Here is a 12,420-nt window from a genome sequence, read left to right as displayed (position 1 = left end):
AAAGATGTGCGCAGTTTCTGTTAAAACCCCTGTATCTGGGAAAAGTGGGGCATTCTCTTCCCTCCTCCTACACTGCGATCGAAGATGTCAAATAACACTTTGAGGAGGTCTTGATTCTAAAGTCCAATAGAGCACTTAAGTGAAAAAGATAACGTGTCCTGGAATTCTCATGTGAATGAGGTTTTCCTTATTTCTCGCATTGACAGCAATAAAGCACATTTATCGAACTCGTGTTTGTGCGTATTCTTATTATAAAAAAGCTTTACTTCCAACATATTGTGACTGATACGGGGAAAATAAATAAGGAAATTATTTTTTAAGTAACTGTACCTGTATCTAAATACATTTTTATGCGAGTACATAGGTACATACCTAGGTACCTTTCCGTACTAGTAGCTGTAACTGTATCTTAGGTACATTTTTGAAGTAACCTTTACAATCCTTGTAGGCACCAACAAGGTGTAGCAATAATAGTTGTTATAATTTTTTGGAAAACCCCTAAAGTTTCTGTATCTTTTACTCTAGTGAGTGGTTTGTGGTTTTCGATTTAGCTACATTACAAAAAAGTGTTGTTTGTGGCTAAGATACATGGATGATAGTCTGTCTTGTAGCATCTGGAGTCTGCATTGTACATTGTGCTGAAACAATTTAATCATGGCAGTATAATTGCCGACCTGGTTCTTTTTACAGGCATTACAGAGTTGCGATTATACGTGTCTGTAATGTCTGGGAAATGCCCATATTGATAGAGATGACAACTGGCCACTGTCAAAACCACGATTGCGTTCTTGGTTTTGCATCACATAATCATACTTCTCTGCTATACAAAATTGTAACGCAGAAAATTGCATTCAACTACAGCCTGGTATTGATTAAGGTATCTGAGAATCACTGCCATATTCTGTGAAAGTGATTCTATATGTCAGTGAAGAGTTCAAAATGATTTAAGAGGGAACTAGCACTACTGGAATACATATTAAACATAAAAAGGTGTATTTGTGACGATATAAAACTGTTATAAACCTGGCAAGTTATGTTATATTTGTAAAAATGCGTATTCCAGGCAACGGAACTGCACTGATGGTTGGCAAGATAACCTACAGTGACACAGGAGCTTACATGTGCGTTGCATCTAATCCAGCGGGCTCAACAAGGGACATCAGCTCACTTGTAGTACAAGATCAGCCCACACCAAGTAAGTCTGAATAAAATGCAGCATCTACAGAACGATATTATTGATATGCATGATGTTATATCTAATCAGGTATCAGAATCATTATCTTCAGGGTACGTCAATGCAAGCTTACTATTGCCAAAAAATTTACATATTATTCACTTAATCTAGAAGTGACACCTATAAATAGGGGAACTTGCGAGAGCATAGGCAAAGCAGCAATTTTCTCTTTTTCCTTACTCTGCGCGTTAGCTTGAACGACTGAGATATTATAGTGAGCAGATCCTTGGTCTTTGTCTTCACATACGAATGTATAGATGTTGTCGAGAACTGTAATACTCATAATATAAGTCAAGTGTGCATGCTGGCCTGCAAAAAAAAAAATCGATGTTACGTTTGTGTTTAGAAAGCGTAAGATCGGTCTGCTTTAGTGTAAGGCGACACTGGTTTATGCTGCGAATGGTCAATTTATTCAATGCAGTACGACTGCCAACTTGGGGTCTTTAACTTGCATCACGTAGTAGTGATACACCACCGCACACCAGTAGGATGCTCATCCAGATCGAAACGGGCAGGGGTAGGGATTGACTTCAGGATTTCCGAGTTCTGCAGCGTTAGCTTTTGCTCCACGTGCTCCAGAGGAAAGCATTGCGAAGAGTTCGTTGAAAGGTTTCGCTCCACGTGCTGTAGAAAAGGCGCATTGAAAGGGGTGCATTGCATCTTGTAAGGCGTGCAATGGGTCATTGGAAATTCACAAAAAAAGAAAAAAAGATTTTTCTGCCTAAATAAAAAATGCCAGTGCTGCTTTTGTGAGACGATTTCAGTTGATGATAAGGTCCACTAACAATGAAAGTATCACATACCATCTACTTACAGGATGATGTATTTAAGTAAAGCTTTAATTAACTACTTGAGTGTTCCAACATTTTTATTTTAATGTGATTTTCATTACGGAAAGCAAAATTCTACTTGATGCTATAGTCAGGGGTGAATTTAAGCTATCGAGGAATTAACATGCCGAATCTAAAATACATAACCATCAAGGTAGTTCTGGTCTGGAGCAAATTAGCCATTAGTAGTTTACTCTTGTAACGTGTTGGTCTTTTATGCTGTATATATTGTAAGGGAAATATATCCAGTGCTAAATGAGCGCTGACCTGGGATTCTTAATGTACAAAACATAGTAGTGAAACCGGATGGCACGATAGTACCATGTTCATTCAAATTGAAGCGGCTGGGGTGGGGATCGAACCCAGGATCCTTGAGATGTGCAGCACAACCTTTCACTCAGTAAGCTTTCAGCTCGGCGTGCTAACACACTCTGCCAGTGCTCTCAGAAATCGAAATCGTCTAATATGGTGAATTTAGAATTTCGGAATCTTACATGCTTTGAAATCTTCTAATAGAGGAAAATTAGAAAATTCGAAAGCTTCTAAATTGCCCATATTATAAACCAGAAGTTCTTTAAAGGCTAATAGCAACAACGGCTTTGTTTGATGACGAGCTACAAATTTCTGATTAAATATACAAACTAAAATAAACGTTTAAAGTGCCTTATGCCATACAGTGGTAAAGTGTACCTCTGAGGGCCCTGCTTGAAGTAAGACGAAAACAACAGAGTAAGTCCTACTCCGAAGAGAGATCAGTGTCCTCTGCCAGAGGCTGTGGAGATAACCGTGTGCTGACCTAGAAGCGGCACAGTGTTTGTAGGACACATGCCTTAAAAAACAATGTCACAATCCGTATCTGGTGACAGTGTACATGATGTTTTATATACTTTCCGTAAGAAAATCTATACAGCATGCAGTCATTACAATTTAGGAAGGGAGCCTAGGGAATGACAAGACACAGAAAGTGTTTGTTACCAAGAATTAATTTTTTTTTTCTGTATTGATACCATGATGCTTATGTGGTTTCATGATCACTATTGCAGCACACATTATTCCTGCTCGAGATTGTTAGGAGAAAGACTGGGACAACAGGTGTTTCTTTTTTTTTTTCAAATACAGAATTTATTATCTATCCTAACTTTGCCTCCTAATTTGGTGAGCTTATATCATATGTCACAATGTTTGGCTATAATATAGGTTCTCGGCAGAAATGCAGATATGCACACTTCGAAAACAAGAGGTTAAAAAACTACAGTAGTATTTAATTCTTTAATAGATTACCAGAAAACATCTGCATCTGCACCTAACTCATAAAAATTAGATTAAGCATAAATGTTACCACTGTTCTGCAAACATAAATATTTAAAAAAAAATTGTACCAAATTATTTTTTTCATTTTCTTCTAAAGTAATTTCTTGATTGCCTCTTTTAATTATATGCCTTATTCAATTTATTTTGCCTGAACTACAACATACTTTATTCGTGTGAAGACTGAGACAAAACATGGTTGGTATACCACATTCGTCGAATGCTAGATTTTACCCCTGGTGCCCCTCATCTCACTGGTGATAAATATAGCAACTGGTACATACATTAAATGAAAACACTGTCCATGTTTCTCTCATTAATTGCTGAATATAAATATAGCAACCGGTCTTAGGATATTTGAAAAATGAAGGCTGAATGGCATAGTTCAATTACACAATGATGGCAGTGAAAGCAACAAATAAGTGTGAAATGTGATCAGGACACAGTTTATGATAGGTTCGTTCTGTTCTGCATCGTTACATTTTTATATTGTAACGGCGCAAGTTCACCACCATAGTCATCCACAACTGCGCAACGCCTGCACGGACAATGTGCTCATGCTGTTAAGGTATTGCTGCTCTCAGGCTTGGTCAGTTATGATCTTGCATGTGTTTATTCCCTACTTTGTCTTTTACTATATTTATTTCAGTTGTCTCTGGTATATTTACTCTTTCTGTAGTTATCGTAGTTGTTTTCAAAAGAAAATCATTCAGTATATTACAATCTGAGCATCATGTCCTCTATCTTTTGTGAGAATTATCCACAGCTCGTATTATTGCCTCAGAGAATCAATGAAAATGAGAATCCTGTTTAAACGATCATTGAATACAGGTTTGGCGCTTACAACTGAAAATTACTGTTGTTATGCATTGTAGTGTAATTTTATACTCAGGATGTCTTTATTCATGATACATTTTTTATAAGTTCATACCCAAATATATAATCAAATATTTGTTTCTGATTCCCATAATCCTGAATCTATACTATTGTTGAAGATTAATCACACATTGTAAACTAGCTAGAAGCTTTATTTTGCACTGTTGTTCTTCTGCTCTACATTCTGAAATTAATCTTTCATGAAAAGCGTCCAGCTGATACATGAGCTTTGCTACCACCTAGTAGCGGCAGCTTATATGCGCTTTGGAGAGAGCAGGATCAGGCAAAGTAGCTACAGCTAAGCTATTTTTGTTATTATTTGACTTGGACATATGTCTAGCATGCATGCGTTTTGAGTGATCCACTTTCGTCTATGCTACAGAACGCCCACTGCGCTATGCATTTCACTTGAACTTGACCTTCATTACATCAAATTTTCAGCAAGAACACCGGATTAAAAGCTTCAAATAAAAAGTTTGGCTAGGTCCGGTGTCCCTACAGCACAAAACAGTATTCTATAATAAAATAAAACAACACTATTCGCCTAAACAAAATGAGGGCAACCAGTTTTTTTAGTTCAGCAACGAATATCAATGTGGTCGAGGACAAAGTTCTAAAGCAAAGTGGGTCGGTTTTGAACAAGAGATTGGAGTGCATAATTACAGAAATAGGGAACGATCCATAATTCCTTGTGTCGAATACTTATGATAGATTCCCGTTTAGTCAAACTAAAAAGATGAGACAAACCGCCCTACACGCTACTTGAAACGAAATACAAAGATAATAAACGATAGTCATAGACACAGTCAACTCTCATGATTTTGTGCTTAAAAAATAATGAAACGCAGTTCTTTTTTGAATAATTAGTTTGTTTATATTAGTTTTAGATGTGGTACCCCAACTCAAATGGCAATTAGTTAAATGAACTTGATCCCATTTCCTACAAAATAGGCTTGTATGTCTGCCACTAGGTGCCAACTTTACGCAGAAAGGTATCTTGAAAGCTATACACTGTTAAGAATCTTTGTGTGATACATAAAGCTAAAAGGCTTCATTCTTCCAGCCGCCCCATCGGAGGAGCGTCGCTTCTTTGCATTCCACGATTGGGGCGTTGCGGTGTACGATCCAGACAACTGCCGCCTCTACCATCAGATCCAGAGTGTGGACATCATTCCTGGCACCCAGGAGTATGTCTGCGGCGACAGGGGCACCAACTGCTCCTGGGGTCGCGCCATCAATGTGGCCGACCGATACGTCTACGTTTCCCAGCCAACCAAGGGTCGCGTGCTCATCATCTCCAGGATACAGATGGTTGTTGTTGATGTACGTACAGTGACCTTGTCATTGTTAGTTACGTTTTCTAGCTAAAATGTCACATGGCTAGTGATATCCTTTACATGAATTTTAACTTGTTGATTGTGGAGAAACGATTCGAGAGATGTAGTGAAAAAGAAATATCTGTTCAGAACTATTTTTTCTATCATGATCTTTCAGGTCAATTGAAACATTCGTCAGTTTTGTTTCACAAAGATTGCTAATAGCAAAACACATATCGAGGCATCATCTCATTATAAATATTGTTGTAAGTGTAAAATATTTTTTACAGTGTTAATTGAAGGACATTGGACAAAAAGAGCCAAATGTGAATTTAAACAAGAATACTGCCGACTCCAATCGAAGGGTTTACTGACCTACTTTCACAGCTTTATGCTTTAGTCATCGGAACCTGTAAACTTTTGACATGGCCATGAATAGACAGTAATATCCGCTCTCTTAGTTTTGATCTTGAGCCCGTAATTACTACACCATTAAATGACTAAAGGAGTTTAAAAGAGATTTAGACTGCGTTGACTGCTTTGAAGCCTGAGAATATAGCCGTGAATGTAAATTGTAAGAGATTTAGCTGAAGTTGCCAATAATTATTGTTATCTGTCATACATTCAGCGGCTTGTTGGAAGGAAGTCTAAGTTCTTTATAGTTCAGTATACTCAATATTGTTAGGATGATCCGGTCAGCAGCAGAATGAATAAGACAATACAAGACGATAGAACACACGATTAATTTATAGAGGCTGGGGCAGCAGGTGGGGCCTAGCGCGCGACATAGTCGTGCGCACTAATGCCCCGTCGTCATCTTCGACTTCTGCGCAGTACCCTCAACAACAAAAAGAGGCAACACCGGTTGGTGATTGCGAAAATGCAAACCACATTCACACAGACACGCACATAGAAAAACAAAGCACAACTGCCGACAGCACTTGCGGGAAAACAGTGCAGCATGCGGGGACCAGATTACATGAAGTCCGTTTTTTCCTGATTCATTTAGAAGAAAATATGTCTCGCATGAGCTGTGAAAACAGGCACATAAAAAAAACCTATAAATAAAGCTCAAACAGGACACATCCTAAATTATTTTCGTACTGCTTGTCACAACTCAGAACTGTGCCTTTGCTGAGCTTGCAACATTGCTCTGCAGGTTGTGGTCACAGACAAGTTTCCAGTTGACCTGCACTATGTTCCCCATCTTGACCAAGTGTGGGTCCTCTGCTGGAGGGGGCCAGTGGACAGGGGCACCAAAACCATCCAGATCATACGAGATGCCAGCCAGAAGAAGAAGCACCACACTGTGCACCCTGAGCCCGTTGACGGCCACTTTGACCTGGTTTGGATTTGTTACATATCTTTGCATCTTTGTTGCGTATCTTTGAGCGCCAGACTTACAACTGTAGCACAACATATTGAACAAAAATGTTTTGTTATAGTATACGTCGTACACGCTCTTAGCTTGACAAAAGTTCAATTGAGCTTGGTTCTTCTATTCCTGCGGAATAATCACAATAAGTGGTCAAAAAAGAATGCTCATAATTCTATCATCATACTATTTTACTTGCATGACACTATATACTTGCATGACACCCAGACGGAATGACTGGTCATAAAGGGTCAGCCAAAATATTCACTGTTTTCTCTACTGTCCCATTGTCCCTCAAGCACCTATTGTTAGACGTGTCGGCAGAGGTGTAGGATTGTTAGTAAAAGCTATCAGACCTAAATATAACAGGAGCATTGTAAACCTGATATCTTCATTGCTTTTCACCTGCATTGCAAATTGCAAGTGACAACATGTAACGTACAGGTCATAATCAATGTTTAGCAATTATCGAAACTACCAATCTCTTTACTGGGGTGGTTTTTATTTAGACACCATTTTTATATGTTGATCCGAACTGAGCACCGAAATAAATCATGTTCACCTCGTTCATTGAATTAGCACGTTTATCAGTCCATTCAGAATCACATGTTTAATTTGTTCTCTTTATTCTATTCCCTTACCTCTATTCCCTTTAATCTGCATATTTCCTTACTAGCTATAATTTAAGAAGTTGACAAATAGGCAACAATTAACTACTAATTAAATACTATTCTAATTGCTTGAAAACAACTCATTACATATTATTACTAAAATAAAGAAAAACTCGTCCAATTTCTGATAGTTAAATAATTGTTCGTATGTCTTTTATAAATTCTTGCAGATTATACTTTTGGCTAAATTGTTAAAAGATTTTAAACACTAAAAATACCCCACATTTTATTTAATAAGAGAGCAGTTGCTATTGCGGCTTTTTTTATAAAAATCTGTGTGGGGATTGTGGCTTGCAATCGGCAACTTGTGACATACATATCTAGTACATTCTTATTTGATTCCTTTCTGATAATTATGGAGAATTTATGGTACAATATATCTGAATGTCAACTTAAATATCACTAAATATGCTATTTCGTTACAATTGATGCAATCTCCAATGGGACTATTCCAGAATTAAGTAGTGTTAGCCTAGCTCCTTAAGGGAACAGGGTAGGCCCTATTCTTCCCATGTGTTTCAGCCTATGTATGTGACCCTTTTTCTCAGGATCTGCTAGGGTTAGAGGATTCATGTTGGTATCATTGTATTTAGCTTTCTGTGTTCTCTTTACTGAACTAGATTTATTGTTATATATATTTTAGTTCTTTTTGCTTTTGTTTTTAATGGACCCTTCTAATTTTAATGCCAAAATAGACAATAAACAGCTTGTCAAACAAAATTGCCTTGATTAATTTCCATAATTCTAGTTCAGTAGACTCCCCCTTGTGTTGTCTTGTTAGTGGAAAAAAATGATACTTCTAGTTTTTATGGTTTCGGAGAAAAAGGGTCAAACGTCGCAAAATAATGATGTTTTGAGATAATCGACTTTGAAGTGAAAAAAGGCGCTTTATAATAAACTTGCACTCTAGAAATGCATGCTGATGTATCCGTTCGGTAGCCACCAGCCAGGTTGTCACCTCCATAGTCAATATTTAGTTTCTTTGTTTGCTGTCTTGCTTTTTGGGCCTCTTTTGTGACGAGCTGTGTAGCCCTGTCTGACAAGTAAAGTCGTCGCCGGTCAACGTCCCACAACCACTGCACCATGAATCATCCTGGTAAAACGCCAAGTAGAGGCTCGAAGTTGTCCGTTTTGACGTCTCTCTAATCAGTGTGTCCACCACCACTTTTCACAGTTCAAAGTAGGTGCAGGCGACGCCAGCTCTTAGAGCTGCTTTTTTAACCAGCTGCAAGTCCCCACCACACACTTTGCACACCCAGCTTCGGCGACGGTACAGGACAGAAGGTCGTTGCCAATCAGTGCACAGTTGCAGTCACTAACACTTGCCTTGAGCTCTTCAAAGCGTGCTGCCGAGTGCGACAGCTTCGAAGAAGACGCACACGTGGTAACCGCTGCGTCAGGCATCAGAATGCGTTGCGGGGACTCGGCGGCATAAGAAGTTGACCTATGCCGACTACACTGGAAGCGATGCTTTTAAAATATTTTCTTCGTCTTCGTCATTTTTAACATTCCAAACCTAGTGTTAAAGTAAACAATAAATTACCTTGCCCGTGGAAGCATGCCGAAGCAGAAGCAAAAGTATGCGCGTCGCGACTGACACCGGCAGTGTCTGAGGATTTATGGGGCTAAAAATTAAAAGCTAGACAGCTTTTTGCTGTTGCTGGACGAGCAATAAACATTCCGCTAAACCTAGTGAAAATCTGCGTTTTTTTTACGGTTTTTTTACAACGTAGGAGAGATACAGATCGTGCATAGGTGTAAAAGGGGGCGTGGTCGGTCACCACCTAGGTTTCGGAAAAGGTCATTTTTCCTGTAGATAAATCGCGCACGCTCAAATTACACAGTCAGCATTGTTCAGGAAAGACTGGGAAATCCAAATCCCTAAAAAACAAAAACTCAAATTTTTTCACAATTTTGCCCTACCCTGTTCCCTTAAGGCCGGTTCACACATGCAGCGGAGAGCTACGTTAGGGCCTCATGAGCGCTGGAAGCAGCGCTCATGTGGCAGCACCGACTTGCACATGACGTAGCGCTCGGCTAGCGCTTCAGCAGCGCTCCGTTAGCGCTTCAGCAGCGCTCGGTTAGCGCTTCAGCAGAGCAGTGTAAGCGCTCTCACGCTCCTTGTGCCCTTCTTGCTGCTGCGGAACAGCGCGTGCTCGGCGATTCTGTTGTTGTTGTTTTTCCTTTGGTGGTGAAAGAAGAGGAAGTAAAAGAGCCGCTTTCCAAGCAAACGGTCGGACAAACGATCTGCAGTGATGGAGTTTAAGCGACCAATTGATTGGTTACGACATCACCGCTTTCTATTCGACATTCATGACCATGGTTTCATAGACAAGCAGTTAAAAATAATCAACTTCGAAAAAGTTCGGGGTTTCGGTTCCAGAGCGTGGGAACAAGTTTCGACCGGTACCCGTTGGTATCTCAGTGGTGAAAGATTTCGCGCACCCAGAAGGCTCTTTTGGTCCGTCCACACACATATGCACTAATTGTGTATGTAAGAGCATTTGTCGCGTTTTTATTTCAGCGTCCCACATCTCCGCCATGGTGCTGCTGACGCACGCCCAGGAACAGGAACTGCAGTGCACGCGCTAATCCGCTGCAGTAGCCGCGGTACAAGAGGCGCTAATACGGCGCTACTGAAGCGCTAACAAAGCACTACTAAAGCGCTAACAAGGCGCTACTAAAGCACTATCAAAGCGCTACAAAAGCGCTAATTGCGCGCTATATTAGAATTAAGTCCCGCGCTAGGAAGCCCCACATGAGCGCTCTTTCGAGCGCTTACGTGGCGCTGACTTAGCGCTTTGCTGTAGTGTGAAAAGGCCTTTATTAACAGCAAGTTTGTGTCCAGGACGACAGTGTTGTATGGCACAATCTTCATTATCTTTGTTTTTGATTTGCAGGTCAGTGGCCTATTTATTCCGCCTTCTCAAGACCTTGGATACCCCTGGAAGTATGGCTATGTTGTGCACACAAACCAACGAGGAATGTATAAGATGGACCTGCGAGCAATGAAATATATTAAGACTGTTGACTTAACTCCCTACAATTGTGCCCCAGCCAGTGCAGACTTTGCATCCCTAGGTATGCAGCACAGTCACACCAATTTCTCCTTCATGTGTTCAACATACACTACTTACTGTGAATACTGAAGTTCTTGTCTAAGATGATTATATTTTATATCTTAAGATATAAGTTTTTCTTTATCGACCACACATCACTGATCCATAAAATTAGTGCTGCAGACAGGAGCACTAATTGAGCCTACCTAGCAAAACCCTAGCTTTTCTTGAGCTTTCATATAAGCTCATGTAATGGCCATAAGATAATTGTGAAGTTGAAAAGTGCTTAAGTCACATACCAGCAAGGAATGTTGACAACAAAAAAAACACGAAAGTTAAAACAAGTCTAAGTCGTGAACAGAACAGAATGAATTCATATTATTTCAATAACCATCCTCGTGCATCCTCATTCAGCACTTTGTCATGAGCCAATACATGAATATACAAGTTTTCTTTTTAACTTTAATTACTTTGTAGCAAAAAAGTGTTCAAGGGAAGATGTTTTATTGGTGTGTAAGAAGAGATACTCTAAAAAGTATTTGGATTTACAAATACAGGAATACATTTTGCCGAAACACTAATACTCACATACGTCTAAAAAACATTTTTGTGATTTGAACTTTTGTATGACCAGCAAAAAGTTACTATTTGTAAAGCAAAAATGAATTGACTTTGTGCTACATATTTTATCTCCTCAGAAAGTAACTTTAGTAGCTCTTCAATTAGCTCGTCGATCAGCCACTGCTGATTCGGGAAAGGAGTCATGTTAGCGATCGAGATTTAGCATAACACAAGTGTCAACTAACAGGGCTCATGTTAAAACAAACGAAGATCGTTTTCACACTGGAAAAAGATTTAAACCATGCAAATTTTGTTTTTTCAGTTTTTATAGTATATAAGGACCTCAATTAGAGCTGGTAATAGGTGCTTCGTTGACAAGGTTTATACTTCTAAGGCAAAAAAACGAGTCCTTCAGTGAAAACAAAAACCCATACTATCCAAGAGGTAAAGGTTGAAGTTGAACTTTGATGTTTTGATCCCGAATTTATTTTCGTATAGAATTTAATTTTCCTTTAACATAAAGATGTGGAATCTAAGCGAGAGTTCAGTAAATTAGAAATACTTTCCATTTATAATGCAGTGCAGTTCTCGTTTATACATATTTCACACGTTCGAAGCAATGTCACAAGAACCTCTAAATTTGTTTTATATCTACCAAATATCCCCAAAAGGTCAGCACCGTCTAGCCACATATTGGTACCTTTTTGTGGTCACTTCAAGACCTCATCTTGGAATGAAATGATGTTCTTTTATGTGATGATCTGAAGGAGAAAACGTTTTGTTCGCCCTAGTAAATTGTGCTGGGAGAGCAGTTGTAGAGTTGCAAAGCTCGTACCCACAGTTCTTTAACGTTTTGATTCTACAAAAATAGTCGCGAAACTGAAGCACTCCGGAAGACATACATATTTTGGAAAATAGGAACGAGAGTCACCGATGTCGGGGTCATACTGTTCTGAACAAAACTTGATCTGCTTGATAACAAAGCCTTAAGGTCCCATCCACTGTACCCTCTACTCCTTTAAAGCCCGAAAGAAGAAAAAAAAAACAAAAAAACTTCTGAGCTTTCGCTTGGGAATTACTGATTTCTCGAATATTGTTGCGAGACACATTGGCCCAGGATTGTATCGCGATACAAGGAGTACACTGAAAATCTATCCCAATACTGAAATACAGATACTGGTTGAAGAATT

General features: G+C 39.2%; 1 protein-coding gene across 2 annotated transcripts in view; it reads left to right on the top strand.

The window, feature by feature from the left end:
* The window catches only part of LOC8052150 (follistatin-related protein 5), a 380,338-nt gene that overhangs the window by 362,505 nt on the left and 5,413 nt on the right, over positions 1–12,420 (top strand). For both annotated transcript variants that reach the window (XM_042292459.1, XM_042292458.1), the window contains exons 10-13: positions 1,064–1,195; positions 5,312–5,571; positions 6,724–6,909; positions 10,511–10,691. In XM_042292459.1, the coding sequence (XP_042148393.1) occupies positions 1,064–1,195; positions 5,312–5,571; positions 6,724–6,909; positions 10,511–10,691 (759 nt within the window). The remainder of the gene's footprint in view (positions 1–1,063; positions 1,196–5,311; positions 5,572–6,723; positions 6,910–10,510; positions 10,692–12,420) is intronic.

The sequence above is a fragment of the Ixodes scapularis genome, unplaced genomic scaffold (genome assembly GCF_016920785.2).
Source record: "Ixodes scapularis isolate PalLabHiFi unplaced genomic scaffold, ASM1692078v2 PGA_scaffold3__209_contigs__length_174095766, whole genome shotgun sequence".
NCBI classification, from domain to species: Eukaryota; Metazoa; Arthropoda; class Arachnida; order Ixodida; family Ixodidae; genus Ixodes; species Ixodes scapularis.
The sequence above is the reverse complement of the archived record's forward strand: the minus strand, read 5'-3'. Positions and strand labels throughout refer to the sequence as shown.